This window comes from Sinohyriopsis cumingii, chromosome 16 (assembly GCF_028554795.1).
Source record: "Sinohyriopsis cumingii isolate HCF-2022 chromosome 16, ASM2855479v2, whole genome shotgun sequence".
Lineage (NCBI taxonomy): Eukaryota > Metazoa > Mollusca > Bivalvia > Unionida > Unionidae > Sinohyriopsis > Sinohyriopsis cumingii.
This window is the reverse complement of record NC_142976.1, coordinates 17,932,623-17,952,496: the sequence shown is the minus strand read 5'-3', so window position 1 is coordinate 17,952,496 and position 19,874 is coordinate 17,932,623. Positions and strand designations below refer to the sequence as shown.

Genomic DNA, 19,874 nt, shown 5'->3' with positions numbered 1-19,874 from the left:
AGGTCATGTTTAACAAGGACTGCAAATGCTACATTCGGTAGATTATCTTACTACAATTAGCTTAAGACGATGGCAGACGTAAATACGCTCATTCTGAATAGAAAGTAAAGTAACCTCGCGACAACAGAGACAGGACGTTGCGAGGTCGGAGTTGGAGAAAACAGTGTATCAGGAAAGTAGAATCATCTACTATACACAGTCACTGGCGAAACTTTGAACATGCACGTGCTAGCATCGGAACCGAAGTTGGTCCTGATGTAAGGGTGGAAGAACATGACAAGATGAAAGTAGTTTAAGCACTATGCTATTCATAGCTAAATATCACAGTGTCATTCGTATTCTTACCACAGAGAGAGACAGACAGACAGAGACAGAGACAGAGAGAGGGAAAGAGAGGGAGAGGGGGATGGAGGGAAAGAGAGTTTATGTATTTAATAATAGCAGATTGAAAAGATGCGCACAACATAAACTGGTTAGATTACCATTTATTACTTCTATCAACTATCTAACTTATAAAAAGCACGAGTTAAAATTGATTTACGGGGTTAATACTGAATACAAAATATTTATGTTATCAAAAGTAGGAATATAAGGTCCTAGACACACCTATGCCATACATACAGATAACAGATTTTGCAAATATGGATCTAGACACACCTATGCCATACATACAGATAACAGATTTTGCAAATATGGATCTAGACACACCTATGCCATACATACAGATAACAGATTTTGCAAATATGGATCTAGACACACCTATGCCATACATACAGATAACAGATTTTGCAAATATGGATCTAGACACACCTATGCCATACATACAGATAACAGATTTTGCAAATATGGATCTAGACACACCTATGCCATACATACAGATAACAGATTTTGCAAATATGGATCTAGACACACCTATGCCATACATACAGATAACAGATTTTGCAAATATGGATCTAGACACACCTATGCCATACATACAGATAACAGATTTTGCAAATATGGATCTAGACACACCTATGCCATACATACAGATAACAGATTTTGCAAATATGGATCTAGACACACCTATGCCATACATACAGATAACAGATTTTGCAAATATGGATCTAGACACACCTATGCCATACATACAGATAACAGATTTTGCAAATATGGATCTAGACACATCTATACGATACACATAGATATTGTTTGCAAATATGGACCTAAATGTATCCATGCGATAGCTACAAAAAAGGAATATGTGCATGATATTTCCAATCAACATTCCATCATGTCCCCGCCCCAACTTCCCTCTCCCACATCGGCATCCAGCACATATGTAACCTCTATGAACACCAACCGTATATAAGTTGAATCACAACATAGATCATGATCTGCCGTTGCACAATGTTCTTGTAAATCAGTGTATATGTCGTTTCTTCTAGTAACTTCTTGTGACAAACTGCATAGACCCAGATCCGCGGGCGCATTATGCGACAGCAGAGCTGGATCTGTGCAGTTTGCAATTTGTACTGAATGTATAAGCGAATATAGACTGTTTGAACATATTGCAGCCACACGAAAGGTTTTGACTCGTTGTTTCTGGCGTTTAATGTAGGAAGATCAATAATTAAATGGAAAATTCGGCACATATTTATAGCATACATAAGATTTGCTGAATAAAAAACAATTATATTAATATATATCAAATCGAAGGTAAATATCCCTGTGCAGGAATAAAACGAGAACAAATGGAGGGTGAGGGAACAAAATCATTTCTTGACATCTTTGAACCGAAAGACCTCAATTTCTTCATGGTACTTGTGTGTTAGCAACAATATATTTTCTGCAGGAGCACAACACATAGTAAAATTGTTTATAAGATGTGACACCTGGCACACCTGAAGCACTTTCCCGTCAGGGGTAAGTTGATGAATATCCCCTACTAGGTAATCAGTGACGTAGATCTGGTCGTACTGATCCACAGCAACCCCTGTCGGCCACTGAAGGTCGCGATGGTAATAAGAGAATATAGCTTCTCCTGTCAGTCGAAAACAAAACAAGGCCTTGGAGGACACAGAGGTTTGCAGAACGTATGACTTCCGTGGGTTGACAAGCACGTCGTTGAAGTAGTCGAGACTTCTACCGGTTGAATCTTTCTCCAAATGTAGGATCTCATTACCTGTTTTAGATTCCACAACACCAAAGGAATATACATCTTGATCACCCTTGGTTTCAAACCATGCGACAGCTAGGTAGTTTTGAGTCGCAGGCGAGATACGATAACTGCAACGTTCAGTTAAAATCTCTCTCTCCAGTCTCAATGCATCTCTTGTGACACTGATGAAAACAATTTTTTTCTCGCCGCTGAGCGAGATGGCCACCTCACTATTATTGACAATTGCCAAGGATACGGGACTCGTCTCCAATGCAAGCATGGACGAAAGCGTGTAATCTTTATTGAACAATACACAGAAGCGATTGTTGTTGTCAATCACGATGATTTGGCCAGACGATAGTATTCCTAGTCCTGTGTATTTTGGAGGTTTGATATTTGGACCTTTCAATTTGAACGTTTTAACTTTTTCAAACACTCTGTCCTTGGAAACCGAAATATTGACTCTTTTATCGATATGTATTGTCGGAAAGCGTTTGTAATTCTTCTCGTTCCATCTATTTTGTACAGCGGCAGCGTTTGCGATTGAATGTTCTCTTCCAGATTTAGGCAACAATGGACGAGGTGGTGATAGAGGTTGAATGTCATCCTTGAAGTATCTTTTATCGTGTACAGTGTCATTCCTCTCAAACGAATGTCTTCTTTCTGGTATTGGAAGTGAGCGATGCAACGATAAAGGCTGCAGATGCTGTTGCAGATTTTCAACAACATGGTCCCTGCTGACTTTGAATTTCGTATGATACCGCAAGCAGTCATCACAGTAAAGTTCTTGACAGTTTTTGCAGATAGCAATCGCTACTTGAGTGAGTCCTTCATTCCTGCATGGATCGCAGAGCTTCTCCTGCACACCCGGCTTGGAATCAAGCAATGCAACGATAACAGGATTAACAGGAAAATATTTTGCCCATTCCCGGACAGGTTTATTCCGGACGGGTGGTCCAGTCTCTGACCTGCAAACCGAGCACTTGATAGTATCAATCCCTGTTTCCTTTTGTTGCTGTTCTACGATGTGACTTTGTAAACATGCTTGGCAAAAGCTATGGAGGCATGGGAGTGTCCTTGGTTTCAGAAATACATCGTAACAAATAGGACACTTCATCAATTCGCTCAGACTTTTTCCGCTTGAATCCATCCTGCAAGGGAACATAAAAAAAAATTTTGTAGCAAAAAATCACAAGAACATAATTATTTAGACAATATGTTTTTGTGTCATATACAATTCCGACTTTACAAGCTTTGTGCATAGTTTTTAAAACAAGAAATATACTGAAAACAAACTTATACTACCAACTACTTTTCTGAATGCCTGTTCTCGCCTTAAAGCTTTGAAATGGCATTAAATGATTATATTCCCTGTCAATTGTTTTCCAGAGATAATTACTGTATAGGTGGGGGGTGGGGGTGCGTTTTATTCAATCAGTGAATGATATAAGCTTTTTCAGTTACTATTAATTGATTAAGCCTTTCCATTTTTCTCTGTTGGTGTATAGTTAAACACACCATGAGACAAGTGCCGGTCTAATTGATCAGTTAAATACTTGATTTTTTTTTACCGGCAGGCCTATCGTCACTCCTGTATCTACCTAACTGATTGTATAGAAAACCAGCCTTTAAACTGCTGTACCCAGGAAGAAATTATACAGTAATGGGAAGTCAACCCTTAACAGTTGAACTGAACATGATTGTACCACAATAACTTTATGTACAAAAGATAAGCTTATAAACCGTGTCGTCTAGACAAACACTTATACTTACTTTCTTTTCAAATTTATTGCTTTCATTCTTGTAATATAAAATCTTTAACCGGCCCACAGAAGTAGAGAAATGCGGACGATATATTTCTCAATAAATTATTTATTAAATGTTTAACAATTGACAAAGAATGACCGAAGACAACATTAAGTTTGCTTATCTCATTGATTCCAAAGAATGTCGGATAATTTTGTTGTTGATATTCACAACTGACTGATAAAGAACGTAGAGTCAAAACTAACTTCAAGAAAATTCAAATTCGGTATTTTGATAGATACAGTCTGACTCATTACTATTCCTAAAATATTAATAAATCCATTATCTACCAACCTTCTTTGGTTTGCTCTCAAGTAATTTCTGGAGTATTAAACATATTCATATTCTTCCATGTATTTCTCGGATCTAAACCACCTTTCTGGAAAATTCGAAACTCGTATTCAACAGTAGTTATTATTTTTCAAAACTATTTGTTTTACCTACTAAGCATTTTCTTTGAATATTCAAACTCTATATTATACTTTCCTTGCTTAAGTTCTGGAGTAAATTTATTACTGGACTTGATCGTAAATTTCATGAATAACATAAGCAGCCATTGCTGCATTGAATCTGTTCTCGTATTACTGTTGACTTAAATTTTGTTCAGGTTGAGAACAGGGAAACAGCTCTGTAAGAACTGTATATTTTATATAACTCATTTTGGTCAGGTTGAGACCAGGAAAACAGCTCTGTAAGAACTGTGTATTTTATATAACGCACACTCTAGTAAACAATTTGAACTCTGATCAGCTGCTGCATAATATACCGAGAGGTCAGATTCTGTGTTCGTCTGTTTTTTGGTTTTTTTCTGGGTTTTTTCTCTTCATTTTTGTCAAGCGAACATAGCTTGTAAGCTTATCTGCAGGCAAATCACACAAAGGCAGATCCAGGCGTTAGCTCTTCTCGCCAGCGTGTGTTATATGCTATGGGAAATACGGTTGTCATGAGACGAAAAAATGAAGAGAGCTATCAATTGTGCTTTCAGGCTGAATGCTTGCTAGAAAGCCGACGTAACCATAACCGCTTTTCTTATGAAATGACTATAAATAATCATATTTACTGGCACTCATATGTACACTTGATTTGAATACTGTTAAAATACACTGACCACTGCAAACATAAATTGAAGTACAAAGTGTTTTCTGCAGATGTATGCAAAATTTTAATTAAAAAAATTAAAAAAGAAACACGAAATGAATGAAAACAGATGTAAATTGTGTTCCTTTGGAAACATTTGATTGGACAGATGCAATCCTTGAAATATCTAAATATAAAGTGCGATTTTTCACCTTAATAACGAATTGAATATTTTGACCACAAAAAGTGCATCACAAATATTTTATTAAATCTGGTAGAAGACTTTCTTGCTGTTTTTGTCCCTTTTGTTCTTCTAAAAGTGGTAACTCATCCTGCTGGTAGTAGGTACAGTAGCCGTCGTCATATCAACGGTGGTGGTTATGGAGTTTTATTTAGATTGAAATGGTAAGAGCATTATTGGTAGAAGGTACATTTTGTTGGGTTTGTTTTCATAACGGTGGCATTAAGGATATCCTGTGCAAATGATTCTAGCCTTGCAGTACACGATGCTGTAAATGACCTTTAAGTGCTATGTTTTCAGTAACATGATACTGTCAATGACCCGGTAAGTACTTTGCTTTCAGTCCCTCATCTAAGCTCTTAAGTTTCTTGAAGTCAAACTTGGAAATAGGGTCAGTAGATATTTATTAGCAGCCACGGATAGGCCCAAAAATACAAACATTGCTCCATGAACATATATTATTTTGTAATTATAAACAGCCAGGTCCACGTGAGCGTTGTATAATAAACGTGAGGAATTCTAAACATTTCATCACGTTAAATAACAGCAATTTGCATTAATTGTCCAATGTACGATGAAAGATTTTCATTATTGGCCAATGTTCGATGACAGATTTGCATTAATTGGCCAATGTGCGGTGAAAGATTTGCATTAATTGGCCAATGTGCGATGAGCGATTTGCCGAGAGTAGGTTATGATTCTAATGAGCATCGTGCCTAGATGTTATCCAGTAGCCCACTAAAGGGGGTTTGGGAGGAGATGTTGTTGTCACAAAAGCAAGATGTCTTGGGACGCCAAAACCCACTTGCATCAGATGTCTTTGGCGCCCAAACTCATATGTCCTTCATCGTTGCTCCAGGCGCCATTTAGCCTTAGTACACCGCTAAGTTATCTGCCATTCACTGGGACAAAATCTGTCGGTTCCCTTTTTGAGTCTAACCATAATGCGCATGCCAGTTTATGCAAAATGCAATCTGAATGTAGTCAAAATTGGCTTGTAATAAGTATATCTGATGGTCACCAATGAGAGGTCATATTTTGTTGACCCTTTGATTAACCGATCAAATTACAACCTTCCTATTTCTGAAAGTGAAACACGTCATCAGGAATACACACCTACTTACGACAACTCTCCCAAACACAAAACGCAATGCTTTCTAAGATATGTTTATAAAAATAACTGGACCCAGAGTTCCAAAAGTAACCAGAACATGAAGTCTGATCGGTGTATGCCAGGTAAAGCAGCAGAGGGGGCGAATCGGACATTTTGTCCAATCGTTATTTTGCTTAATTATTACTTTCTGCACTCAACGATCTAGTGTCGTCAGCGCCTGGTAAAAAAAAAACGACGTCGTCGTTGGGGAATCGTCCAAACGTCATTTGGTTTAATTAACACCTTCTGCGCGCCGATCCCCAGCGTCGTCAGCGTCCGGTAAGCACGTCGACGACCGCGTCGATGTCATTGCCCCCTCTGCTGCTAAGAAGTTATTTACAATGATCTTACAAACAGAGTGATCACTAACTCCTCCTCCTGTAGATCAATTAGGTTATTTGACTGATCGGTGAGTTTAAAATTAATTCTCGTTAAAAACCGATCATGGCATCGCATATAGACCGGATTAATCGGATTCTCAACGATTAAAAATCCCGGAGGGGCTGTTGGTGAAAATGAATAAAGGATATATCCCTGTTGAGCTTGATTTGATTGATTGGTATCTACCTGGTAACTCCCTTCGATAACATCACACACTAGATTGATTGCTATCACCGATGCGATATTTACGTTGTATGGAGCAATATGCATACCATCATCCCCGTTATCGTGTCTGAGGATATAAGTTGATGGACTGAGAAAATCATTAAGAGACTTTCTTAGTTCAGGCGCGTTGTATCCTGGAAACTTGAAATCGGGTAAATCGGCTTCTGTGATATTATACCCGGTTAGGAATTTTTGTTTATTATCATCGCTGCTATCGGATATTGTCTTAACGATTCGCTCATTAATATATTCCATGTCTGATATAAGTTGATTTAACACCTCAACGTGTTTTCGTGCTTTTGTTTTCCGTAGCTGTTCTAGTTGTGATTGGTAATTACGATTAATCTCGGCAAACGCACCAGTGATATCATCTAAACGAACTGTGACCTTGGCTGACAATTCAGGAGTTTTCTTATACGGAAAAAACCATTGCATGGTATTCCTGTCTTGAAATATAAACTCGCTGGGTAATAACGTGTTTCTTATAATAGACAAATCATTCAGATAACTGGGATTAATCTCATGATACGATTGCACATTTGTGTGCAAATCCGCGGGTGGATTCTTAGGCCATCCTAGTATGGTTCTTATTGAACTGTTATAAATATCAACCATATACCCCGGTGTGCTTATTTCAATCGTCGATGATAACGTCGGTTCATGAACCGTAATAGCGATTTTTGATTCCTTTCCTGTGATCGATTTTATTCTGCGTTGAAATTCTTTATTGATTTGCTCTATTTGGTATGACCCAGTTGGTATTGTAACCTCCTCCCAGTCTGGGGTCCCATCGGGTTTATTTTTCCGTGCAAAAACCAGCGAGTTATTAGGTTGTTGTCCGTTAAATGCGTCCGCTCGAATATTAGGCCAACTGTGATATACTCGCAATTTTGCCAGCGCTATTTCCTTCACTGGAACCGGCGACGGGAAGTTCACACTGAATTCGGGTTTCGTTGACGTTATTGATATCATATTTGTTTGTACCGGAGTGGTGTTCTCCGCGATCCGCTGAAGTAATTGAAACCCTTCGGGGTTCAGCGACATTATTATTATTTGTTGTCTTTAGTGTCTAATTTCAACAACCAGGTGGTTTCGGCTTCCAGTTGAAAATCCTCGATTTTTGACATCGCGGAGCTATATAACTGGACCATCGTGGAGAATTCAACATCGGATACGAACAAATTATCAATCGATAACGAGATCAACCCGGATAATTTCGAGTATGCGTCGGATACTATTTGATGTTTTACTGTATACTCGTTGAGTTTTTTCTGAAAACACGATGATATCTTCCTAGTGATTGCGTTGGCGACTCCAGCAACTGTTGTCATCGCGGAGACAGCGATTGGAACAGCGATCGGGGCTATCGTGGTCACCGTGGATAAAATAACACCGGTACCGGCCACTATACCCGACACCGAGTACACGACCGCGTCGATGGCGGTTATTTTTCGGCGGTATTTTTTTATTTTTGCACGGTATTGTTCGGAAAGCGTTTTCAAGTTCGCGGAGAATTCTTTTGCGGTATCGAATCGATATTGATGTGACGTCGGTGATACCTCTGATTCAATTTCCTTGGTGGTCATTTTTATTTTAAAAGAACTAGTGTTTTTAATTACTTAGATTCGCTACAAATTCCACATACCATGTAATGTTTGCCCCGGCTAGATTTCTATCAACGGCTTTAATTATAAACCGTTCGATTGTATCCTTGTCGATGATTGTTGATATTGTATTGTTAAACCCGGATGAACTCGGCGATGATATACTGAACTGCATCGCCGAAATCAATGTCAATCGATAAATACCCTTAACAATTGCGGTGACATCTATTGCATTACGCGTAGGAGTCCAATCGAATGATCCGTATTGAACCGTGTATACGCCACTGCCGATGATCCCATGAGGTGTTTTCATTTTTTCGAGTTGCTCTGTCATTCTAGGTAGTCTGTCCTTAATCGCTTCAACATCAGTTTTGATTGTTTTTATTTCCCCTCCATACGCGTCTACATTTTTTTTGTTCGCTTCAATATTAGTTTCGAGTTGCTCTGTTATTCTCGGTAGTCCGTCTTTAATCGCTTCAACATCAGTTTTGATTATTTCTATTCTCCGCAAATTCGCGTCTATATTATTCTTGTTCGTTGCAACATTAGTTTTGATTGTTTCTATTTCCCGTGTATTCTCGGTCATACTTTTTTTGTTCGCTGCAACATCAAGTTTGATTGTTCCTATTTCATATGTATGCACGTCTATACCTTTTTTGTTCGCTGCAACATCAGTTTTGATTAATCCTATTCCCCGCCAATACGTGTCTACATTTTTTTTGTTCGCTTCAATATCGGTTTTGATTGTTCCTATTTCCTGTGTATGCGCGTCCACACCCTTTTTGTTCGCTTCAACATCAGTTTTGATTGTTCCTATTTCCTGTGTATGCGCGTCTACACTCTTTTTGTTCGCTTCAATATCAGTTTTGATTATTCCTATTTCTTGTGTATGCGTGTCCATATTATTTATGATCGTTGTAACATCAGTTTTGATTGTTTCTATTTTCCGTCCATGCGAGTCTACATTATTTATGATCCTTGCAACATTAGCGCCGATTATTTCTATTTCCCGCTCATGTACTACTACACCATTTCTGTTCTCTGCAACATCAAGTTTGATTGTTTTTATTTCCTGTCCATACGCAGTGATATCATTTATAGTTGTTGTGATCTCATCCGGTCTGGTATTTTTTTTACCAAAGAATTTATCAAAGTTGTCATCGATCCTGTTAACATTTTTCCGTAACGAGACAAATTGGCCCGACAGCGTTGCAAAATCCAAAATAGCACCCATTATTGCTGCAAGATTTGGTTCGGTTACCGCCGGGGTCCCGAAAAAACTAGCGGTAGTGAGTTGTATATCGGTGATAGATTTTTTCACCTCGGTGACAGATTTTTTCACCTGCGCGTCAAGTTCGGTCACCGATCTATCCAACCTTATAAAACCGTCTTTGACTAATGTTACCGCCGATATATGTTCACCCGGTTTGAGTCGTCCGTCGCCGGTATATAACGCGATAGTGTCCTCGGCGGCATCACGCTGTCGTGTTAAAACATCATTCAGTGACACATTACCGGATTTCAATTTACCCTGGCGGTCTTGAAATACAACTATTTCGCCTGGGTCAACACTGATTAAATTTAACATATCAGCGATTTCATCCTCAATTAGTTTTTTTATGTCGGCGGCGGCCGTTTCCGTGGATTCTTTCAGCGCCGAAACCGGTCGTCCCCAAATATCAATCATCGTTATTGTAGAAAAAAACGATGTTTCTAATTAACCCGCCGGGCCTCTACGACCCCACTAGTGTATTCGTTTACAACCACATGAGGTGGTTTTCGCGATGATGAAATCGCCGCGAGTACGTTCAATACCTCACGGCCGCATATCGGTGGGTCACTTAACTGCTGTGTTGGCAGCGTGGAATAAAAAACCCGGGCTGAACACGCCGGGGCTGAACACACCCGGATATACCGCATAAACTCTTTCGGCGGGGCTAACCCGTATGAATCAAAATAGACGATCGCACGCGGATCAATCGCGTATGCAACCCAATGAGTTCCCGCTCCGGAGGACCCATCGAGGTTAATTATACCGGTTTCAGTATTCCTTGGGGCCGCCGGTAATTGATCCCTCATAAAAACACCTCTGAAGTTTTTTATCGCTAACGCGTTTGCGGCGTCTATTAAATCAAAATTAGACATGGGAGTCATTGACTCAGGAGTCATTGACTCCTGCGTTAATAAACGGTTCCCGGTAGTCTTAGACCCTTTCCCGAATACCATGAATACGGGGTTCCCGGTAGTCTTAGACCCTTTCCGGCCACGGGTCGTTTTTTTTTGTAGCCTTTCCCGGTTGCCTTCTTCAATGCCATTCCCGCCGCGGTACCAACGGCTCCTAACGCCGCCGCCTTAGCCACTGCTGGTGCGGCCGCGGCAATTAATGCCGGAATCGCAGCTAACAGCGGAAATATCCCACCGGTCTTTTCCATGTTTTTAATTGCTGCGGATGAAAAATCTATTTGAACACCCTTTTTATTCTTCATCGCATCATTGAAATGTTTTATTTGACGCGCCGTCAACGATATCTTATGATTACCACCCGCCATCTGCGACGGCTTCAGCGTTATTGTGGTTCCGCATTGTTTAGCCGACTTTGATCGTAATTTCTTGACTTGACCATCAGTCAACTCTACACTGACGACACTATACGACATTTATTGTAAACGCGTTTTGTGCTTTCAATTACATGTTTTCCACTGGCGCATCAACGATTCTCATTCGTCCACCAACACCTTCTAGCAGCATTGATTTATCGCTGAGAATGACAGCAACCGCTCTATAATTAACACCACCCGGGGCTATACGAGCTCGGAAGTGTATATCAACGACGGATTGTCTCGTTAAATCAAGATGTTCCAGCGAAAAATAATAAATCGGATACAGGTTTTTAAAATCAAGTTGTGATATTTGCAAACCAGTGTCGACGTTTTGATCACGACCCATATACGACAGCAATCGATGGTACACACGTGCGATATGGTTGTCGCCGTAATTAAGCTGTATATCCTCGGATGGTTCCTGTTGTCCGTTTATTCTCAGCGAAACATCCCTGACTCCTAATTGATCAAATATCATATGGCTGCGTTCTTGACTGCCCAATCGTTCCCTATTCTGTAGCGCTATGAATATATGACGCGGGGCTGAAACACCCTGTTTTGATGCCAGGTGCCATGTAAACGTATCGGCGACATTATCCTCTTTAGCATCAGTTGTTACCGCTAGCCAACTCAACAACGATTTCCCTCCCTGTTCCATAAATGCTAACAATCGTGCTTCCGTGGTAACTGATGGAGTCAGCACCGGCATCCACAATGCCATTTTAGTTAAAATGACTTTACCGGCAGTGACGCCAGCAGCATGCCATATTGCATTGTTATCATCGCCCCTTCGCGTCAGCGCGATTGTATGCTTAGCCCCATAGACAACTTTTCTGACATTTCTGCAGAATCCAAATATGTGATGGAGTGGAATCGCGCATGAAAACTGTCGGCGTGGTCCTTGCAACATTCCTACTCGTGCTGCGAATCCTAGATTGTAATCATTGTTGGTGCTTTTTATAATATTAAAATTAGCACCTGGTCTTGCTCTGCGGTCTGGATTGGCTGCTTCAGCCTGTGGGTCAGTTGCGGTATCTCTTTCCGCCAGCACGTTGATGTACTGAATATGGTCAGCGTTATTGGTGGTGTCCTTCGCAAACATCATAGATGGGCCCGCCGATCTTGTATAATCATCCGAGTATCTCGCCAACCCAATTATCGTCGTTGCAACATCAACCTCGCGTTCTATTGATTCAATTTCTCGCCCGTCAATAAGATATCTGGCGCTCTCAAATAACGCCATGATACCGTTGTTGACGAAGCCAACTCGAACACGATGGTCATCTGCGTATGGTGCATTATCGGCGGCATTTGTCACGAGTTCTCCCTCGATTTCGATAAACGCTTCACACGGCAAAAAATATTTACTGGTATCTTGGACTTGAAGTTCAATTCGCGATCGTAGGTCAGGTTGCGCTGCATAATAAGAATAATATTGATAATCACGGACAGAATCATCCCTGCGTACTGGGGCGTCCATATCAAACGCGGGATCAGCGGTACGCGCAAACATTCTATTATTTATCATGTTGATGTTTTCAATTGCGATTTTTTCGTCGTAAATTCTTTGAATTTAAACCACTCCCCGCTATCGCGTTCATGAGCGCGTTGGTTGCCGCATCGGCGGATGGCGAAGTCGTCGCCAACGACTCTAATTTTTCTTCCACGGCGTTATTTATTACTTTACTGACATTTGCAGGCATCACTGTCGTTGATGGCATTACCGGTGGTTTCTGTTTTTTTCTCCTGAATTTCACCAATGACATTAGTTTGTCCCGCGCGGCTGAAAACGCCCTTCCGGCAACATCTCCAATGGCACTAATACCCTTATCACGAATAACATCAATAGCCTTCATTCCTAATTGTTTGGCTAACGGCGCTACTTTTGGAGCCATTCTTGTAAATAACCCCGCAATGGTGCTACCGAGACCATCTCCATAGTACGCGCGGTAAATAGGCAATCGCGAGTTTACCACGTAGACGAGTACTGGTTTATCATGGTTGTAGTGTATGATCATCCTTATTAAAAACACCAGTTTTCCAATTAATCATCCACGAGTTCGTCTATGAGCGTTCGATATGCATTAATGTCCATAATACCGCCTGCAAATAACCGCTTGCAAATATCAGCGGCCTCATTGATTATTTCCGGAGAGTTATTTCCGGCTCGTTTTCCTCCAATTAGTACTTCCAGCCGTGATATATCACTGAGAACACTATTAGGGCAGGTAACGCCGTAGGATTCTTTACCAACAGGGTATCCTTTTCCTTTTTTTGGTGTTCTACTCTTAACTTTCTCGAGGAATTTATCGTAATCGGGATCACCACGATGTGGTAATGCTTCTCTATGTTTACTCGCTAAATACACTATTCTTGCCCAGTTCTCCGTCGAGGTTATTTTTTTCTTGTAACCTTCATTGATATACTCATCTCGAATGCTCTTAGTTGATGTTGTAGCAACAAAATTAACTAATTCTTCATCGTCGTCGATGTCTCTAATTTGATCTATTGCGGACTTTTTAAGAACATTACGGGGTATATTTCCCTCTTTCTTTTTTTCTTTCGATGTTTCTTCGGGTGTTTCTTCGGGTATTTCTTCTTCTGGTTCTTTCGCAGTAGCACCTAATTCTTCCTCGTCGGCCATTGTAACATAAGGTTCTTGTGGTTCGGTTATAGCGAGTGGTGGTGGCCTCCGTGTTGTAGCAGCCGCTATTTTTGCAGGGAGTGTTTCTAAAGACCTTTTTGTTTGTTTTGTCTCTGCCGCTATCTTTTCAAGCGCACCAAGAACGGGTACAGTTGCCGCTGTAACATCCTTAGTCGCTTTAGTTACCGGGGCAAAGAGTTGTTCGCTTCCAACAGTAAAATCGGTTTGCATTTGTTGTCGCGTTTGAAGTTTCTCTCTCACCCTGTCTCGTAACGGTATAAACTTTTTAAGCGCTGCTAGCCGCTCTCTGGCTAGCCGAGTAGTAAGTGATTCACCTACCATTATTGTAAATTGATCCGCAATTTTCTAATTTTCCGCCGAGTGTACCATCGGGGGCTCCACGGAGTTTTCGTCTATAATCCTTCTAATGTTTTTGATCTTACTAGAAATCTCCCGGCGTCGTTCATAAACACGTCCGAGTTTTTTTCGTATTATTTCAACGGCAGTGAATAGTCCAATGAATGCATTTGCGTCATTGTGGTACAAGTTTTCATTGATCGTATGTTGTAATCGTTTTATAAAAAAATACTCGCGGGCCAGGGTAAAACGCCCCCGTTTCGACTGTTCGTTAATAATCTCATAATCGGATAATATTTTTTCACTGTCGAGACCATCAGATAATTCAATTCCTTGATTTTTTAATTTTGAAATCTCAGTTAATATATTATTGATGTCTTCGATATTCATTATTCTTATAAAACATCTTATTTCTAATATCAAAAATTTTAATAAAATTATTGGGGCCATTTTTGACCCCGTTTTTTGTATGGACAGTACAATGCCGTAGATCTCCACTCGAGTGTTGTGGCAGATTGCAGGCATACATGGACAGTACAATGCCGTAGATCTCCACTCGAGTGTTGTGGCAGATTACAGGCATATACATATACTTAATTAAGGACATTCACATCTTGGAACCCCAAAGCATACATCTCCGGGAGGGAGGCCTAGGGTGACAAACGTCATCGTAGACCGCCCAGAAGATATGCTTGGGGGACATCACTACATGTACTTAATTAAGGATGAATATATTTACAATTAAATGATTGATGGATGATGGGACGGCACAAGACAGCACAAACATAAAACGGCGGGGCGGAACTCTACGGCCAATTCAACCAATCAAAAGCAACCCAATTAAATTAACCCGGTTGCATGATTGTGAACAAAAGACAACCACACGCCCGGGTCAAGAGCGTGGGTTAGTTTTGATTAGTTGAATTGGCTTTCGAAAGCCCCAGGCTTATAACGAGTCATCTTGTATATAAAGTGACTAATACAGCGGCGTCAGTCACAAGGTGTGTGTTAATTTGAATTCCCTTGAATCGTTTGAATCCTTAAATACTTATTAATGGTGTTTCACGGCATTTAAATGAAACCAAATACTCAAATAAAACATTAAAAAAAAGAATACAGCTGTTAGATAATAGCGTGTATTTCATTAGTTTTCATCGTAAAATGATTAATTAATCGCAACATTAATTGGACTTCAAGGGACGCAACATTAATTAGACTTCAAGGGACGTAACTCTTGTCATGCGACGCTATCACAAAACGAGTTATCTCCCTTTGATGTTATATATGAAAATCGAATTCTATGACCCGTCTTTTTTGAGATCGCTGTTTGATATATTCGTTCTGCAACAAATTGTATTGAGGCGATACAAATGTCAAAATATTTTCCTGCCTCATTCATCGACTGAAATATTTTTTCCTCGTGAGTTGTTGTATCAAATGACTTTACGGGTTTTGCTTTCTTTGAGTATTTACCAGTTTGGCCTTTTTTACTATTTTCACTCTGAGAGATGGCTTGCAGATTACACAGTCTATTATTTTGATAATTAGAATCAATGTGATCAATAACGAGAGTATCTTTGATCAATCCGTGGAAACATTCATAGATGATTCTGTGACAGAGATATTTTTTCCCTCCAGCAGTAAACATTAAATACCCGTGATTGTTTTTCCATCCAACCGGCTTCTTCAGTCTACGATTTCTAACAATACCGTCGCGAGATGCCTCGTAATTGACGAGCAGGGGATGCGGCTGAAATTCTTGGTCCATTTGTATAATAATACTACTTGTCTAATTTATTATTTGGTTTAATTATGAATCTTTCAACGTAGTCTTGGGGGGTTTTGATGACGAAGTCGGCGGTGGGGTTAATGACGGCGTTTTTAATTCGCTTGTCATAATAGCGTTTTAGTTCCCTGTATCGCTTTCCGCCACAATTGATACACAACTGTGATTTTCCTCTTACACCGACGTGGCAAACCAAGCACGGGAGGGGGCCAAGAGAACCATTACGAACGCTTTGTAAATGATACCCGCAGAATTCACCTCTACATGATTTATTGCACGGGGTTGTCGACCCAATCATCAACCATTTGCAGTGATTCATTATACTATATTCTTTCATTTAAATACTTGTTTTAATTATATGGATGAGTTCGAGAGATTGGCAGCAATTAAGCCCCGGAAAAATATTAGATTTAATCTCGATAGAGTCCTCAAGGACACACCAAAAGCGTTAATAAACGATAAAACCCTGTTGAGTAAAATACGCGATTGTATCAATGAATTCAAGCGTGATGGCGCATCTCACAGTTGGTCAACATTTCGAATTGATGGCATTGTTGATGTTACCATGAACGACAACCGCGCAGCAATGATAATATCACAACTTGACGGTAAAAGGTATTTCTTCAGAGTAAAATTCATTGTCCGGGTGGAATCAGGCGATTGGATCATGCGTGATAAATTTGAACCAGTTCTCAGCGACAAGAAAACAGTCACTGTCAGCCGCGACTCCAAGCCGGGGTTGTTAACCGGAATTGACAAACCATACTATGAACGAGCGTATCCTGAAACAGCAGTTGTTTATGGAATATACCCGTTAAATAAGAAACCTGATATCGGAAAACTGAAACCGATGAAACAGTCAACTGGGATAAATTGTGTAGCAGAACGAATAATAGAGCATTTTACAAATGCATGTCGAGGAAACAAATTGACTGATTTACGACGTAGCAAAATCAACCAGTGGGAACTAACCGTAAAAGAGCGTGGAGCAACCATCAGCGACATAGCGAGATTAGAAACATCGCTGAGATTTCCAATAACCGTTACAACGATAACCGGTGAAGTATTATACGAATCGAAGTATAAATCGAAGGGAGCCCCAATCAAAATTATTGATCATAACGAACACGCATGGACGCCCGTGATCACAATATTTCCACGGGATAGAACAGTAAAGTATATCCCCGAAGAATTCCTGGGAGAACAATTCTCCAAGGACGGTTTTCTCGCGGAGAGGAAACTATTTGATGCTATTGCCTACTTGTGTAAAAACGACCCTGTATCAATGTGGTTACTTCGCAGCGCTGAAAACGATGCGGATACCTTTGATCAGTTTGTAAGACCAAACGGTGAATTATATCGCACTGAAGCATTTCACAACAGGATGAAAAAAACCGCCATAGAATTTGAGGAGCATGATGAACAACTGCTAACAAATTGTTTTACGATTCCATCGGTTGTAGCTCATGTTGCAGCAAGGAAAAATGCGTGGAGACCAACGCGCAGGGAATTTCTACCGGATGTACAATCCAGTTGTTTGGAATACTATCACGGTGGACTATGGAACACTGAATACAACCGCGACGCTATGATCTCGGTTGATATGGTTGCCTGTTATCCAGCGAGTTTTCTCGGGTATGGATCCGCCGCTGAGTACTTTAGACGATTTGGACACCCCAGTCATGAAATGATTCGTGTTGCTATTAATGGACCACTGCCTGATTTTGATTTAACCGGATTCGCTCGCATAGTATCATTTGAATTCGCGGCAGGACTCCATCGCTGTTGCTATATTTGGATCGGTAGACACATGGCTGAAAAGAGATGGCTGCCAATAGCGCTGCTACGGTATATGATTGATTGTAGCATGCTAGTTTCGTTGATTGTCAGTGACGCGATTATATCATACCGGGCACAGACTGAAGTCTGGTTACCAGAACCGGAGCGTCTAGATAGCATAATTGACGAGTCCAGAAAAAACATTGATGCCGACGAGGAATATATCATCGAATGGTCCAGGAGGATATTTAACCAACGAAACCGCGAGGCAAAAGATCTCGGTAGAAGAATAATTGGTAAGTTCACACAAGGTGGAAAAAACCACGACTACAAACGATATTGCTCACGGCTGATTATAGATGACGCAGAATATGATTTCGTAATCAAGGACACAGTGGCAAAAAATAGATACGTGAACTGCAAAACAGCTTTCTTGTCCAATGGAACGAGGTTGGGTACAGTTGTTACCTACAGCGATGGAGACAGCCCGGCGTATCCACATTTGAGGGCGTCTATGCTGGGATATGCCGCTATCAATTTATTCTCGATGATAAATAGATTCCCCGATACCGCGGTTAGAGTAGCCGTTGATTCGTTTTATGTTGACGTAGCGTATAAAGGAAACGTAGCCGAGTTTACTAGTCCGGACGAGAATTGGGGTACATGGAGAATTAAAAATGAAATACGACGCGATTATTCCCCGTCAGCAGATGTCACCGTTGAGAACAACTACTTACGCGGTGATAAATTGTCAGAATGGTCTAATGCACCATCGTGTTCTGATCCAATTTGTAGACACAAGACGGTTTATTTAAGCGGCTGTGGCGGGTCAGGAAAGACGACTCGGGCAATTGAATTATTTCGAACGCGGGCAAGTATAATCGTGCTTACACCGACCCATAGACTAGCGCGAGAGATAAAACAACGAAATGTTGACGCCGTTACTTATCACAGCTTTTTTCGATACAGCGGCGGTGAGTGGACTCCTGATCGAATGGGTGAAAAATTTATTCCCGACATTATCATCTGGGATGAGATATGTACTGTTTCGTTAGATACTTTACAAATGTTTCTTGAGTGGTTGCTGCGCGCGAATACAGCGGTAATCATGTGTGGGGACCATGGCCAACCACCACCATTTGTCGGCGAGGGTCCACATGATTGGTTAAGGGGTTTTGTGGACTATTATGAAGAAACCGATACTGATTACCGAGCACTTGATGAACAACTGCGCGAGGTTAAGAAATTAATCAGATTACAGCCGGATAGAATTCAATGTGAAATAATTCGCGAGGTGATTCCGGAAACGCCGTTAAATGAATTCTGGGAAACATGGAGACCAAACGATTTGATTGTAGCGAGTAGAAAGATAGTCAGAGACACACTTCAGCGGAAGTTGTTTACGTTGCATAAGGAAAAGTTTCCAACGCGTCCAGTGCCGTTATGTTATAGACCCGCGGACACACGGCGGCAGAACATTGAAGTTGAAATTCCAGGTCGGACAGAAAAACAAATTCTCGTGCTGAATGATATCGTGCTCGTTGATATCAGCGTCGTCGAGGACGCGCTACGTGCTGATAAATCCCCGTGGACGCTAGGATACGCAACAACAATACATTCCTCGCAGGGACTAACCATCACGGACACAATTGTTTGGATAGTTGATAATCGCATCGAATGGTCGAATCTAGTCTATCTTGCAGTGTCCAGAGTACGAAGGATAAATCAGCTTCGAAGAATTGTTATTGACGGAGCCGATGACGGAGTCACTGACGAAGCCGGCGACAAAGTCACCATCGATGCAAGCGTCATTGATAGAAAACTCTCGGGTTACCGCCAACAGGATAAAAAAAAACAGCGGCGTTTTGATATTGATGCCGAATTAATAATCTCGCTACGACAACAACAGAATAATCACTGCGCGAGTTGCAATTGTATAATGAGTTGGCGTTATTCGGATAAAGACACTCGCCAATTTACCGTGGATAGGATCGATAACAGTCTCGGTCATGTCAAAAACAATGTGAGGTTGACCTGTCTTGAGTGCAATAGACGCAACGGCGCTAGTTAAGACCACGTGG

At 40.8% G+C, this 19,874-nt stretch overlaps 1 protein-coding gene across 1 annotated transcript; it reads right to left on the bottom strand.

The window, feature by feature from the left end:
- Positions 1-469: 469 nt before the first annotated feature.
- On the bottom strand, positions 470-3,305 carry LOC149780007 (uncharacterized). Its single transcript, XM_089936302.1, has 2 exons — positions 1,117-3,305; positions 470-606 (listed from the first exon to the last, which is right to left on the bottom strand). Exon 1 carries the CDS (start codon positions 3,303-3,305, stop codon positions 1,755-1,757), a length of 1,551 nt encoding a protein of 516 aa, XP_089792428.1. The 3' UTR covers positions 470-606; positions 1,117-1,754.
- Positions 3,306-19,874: the final 16,569 nt, after the last annotated feature.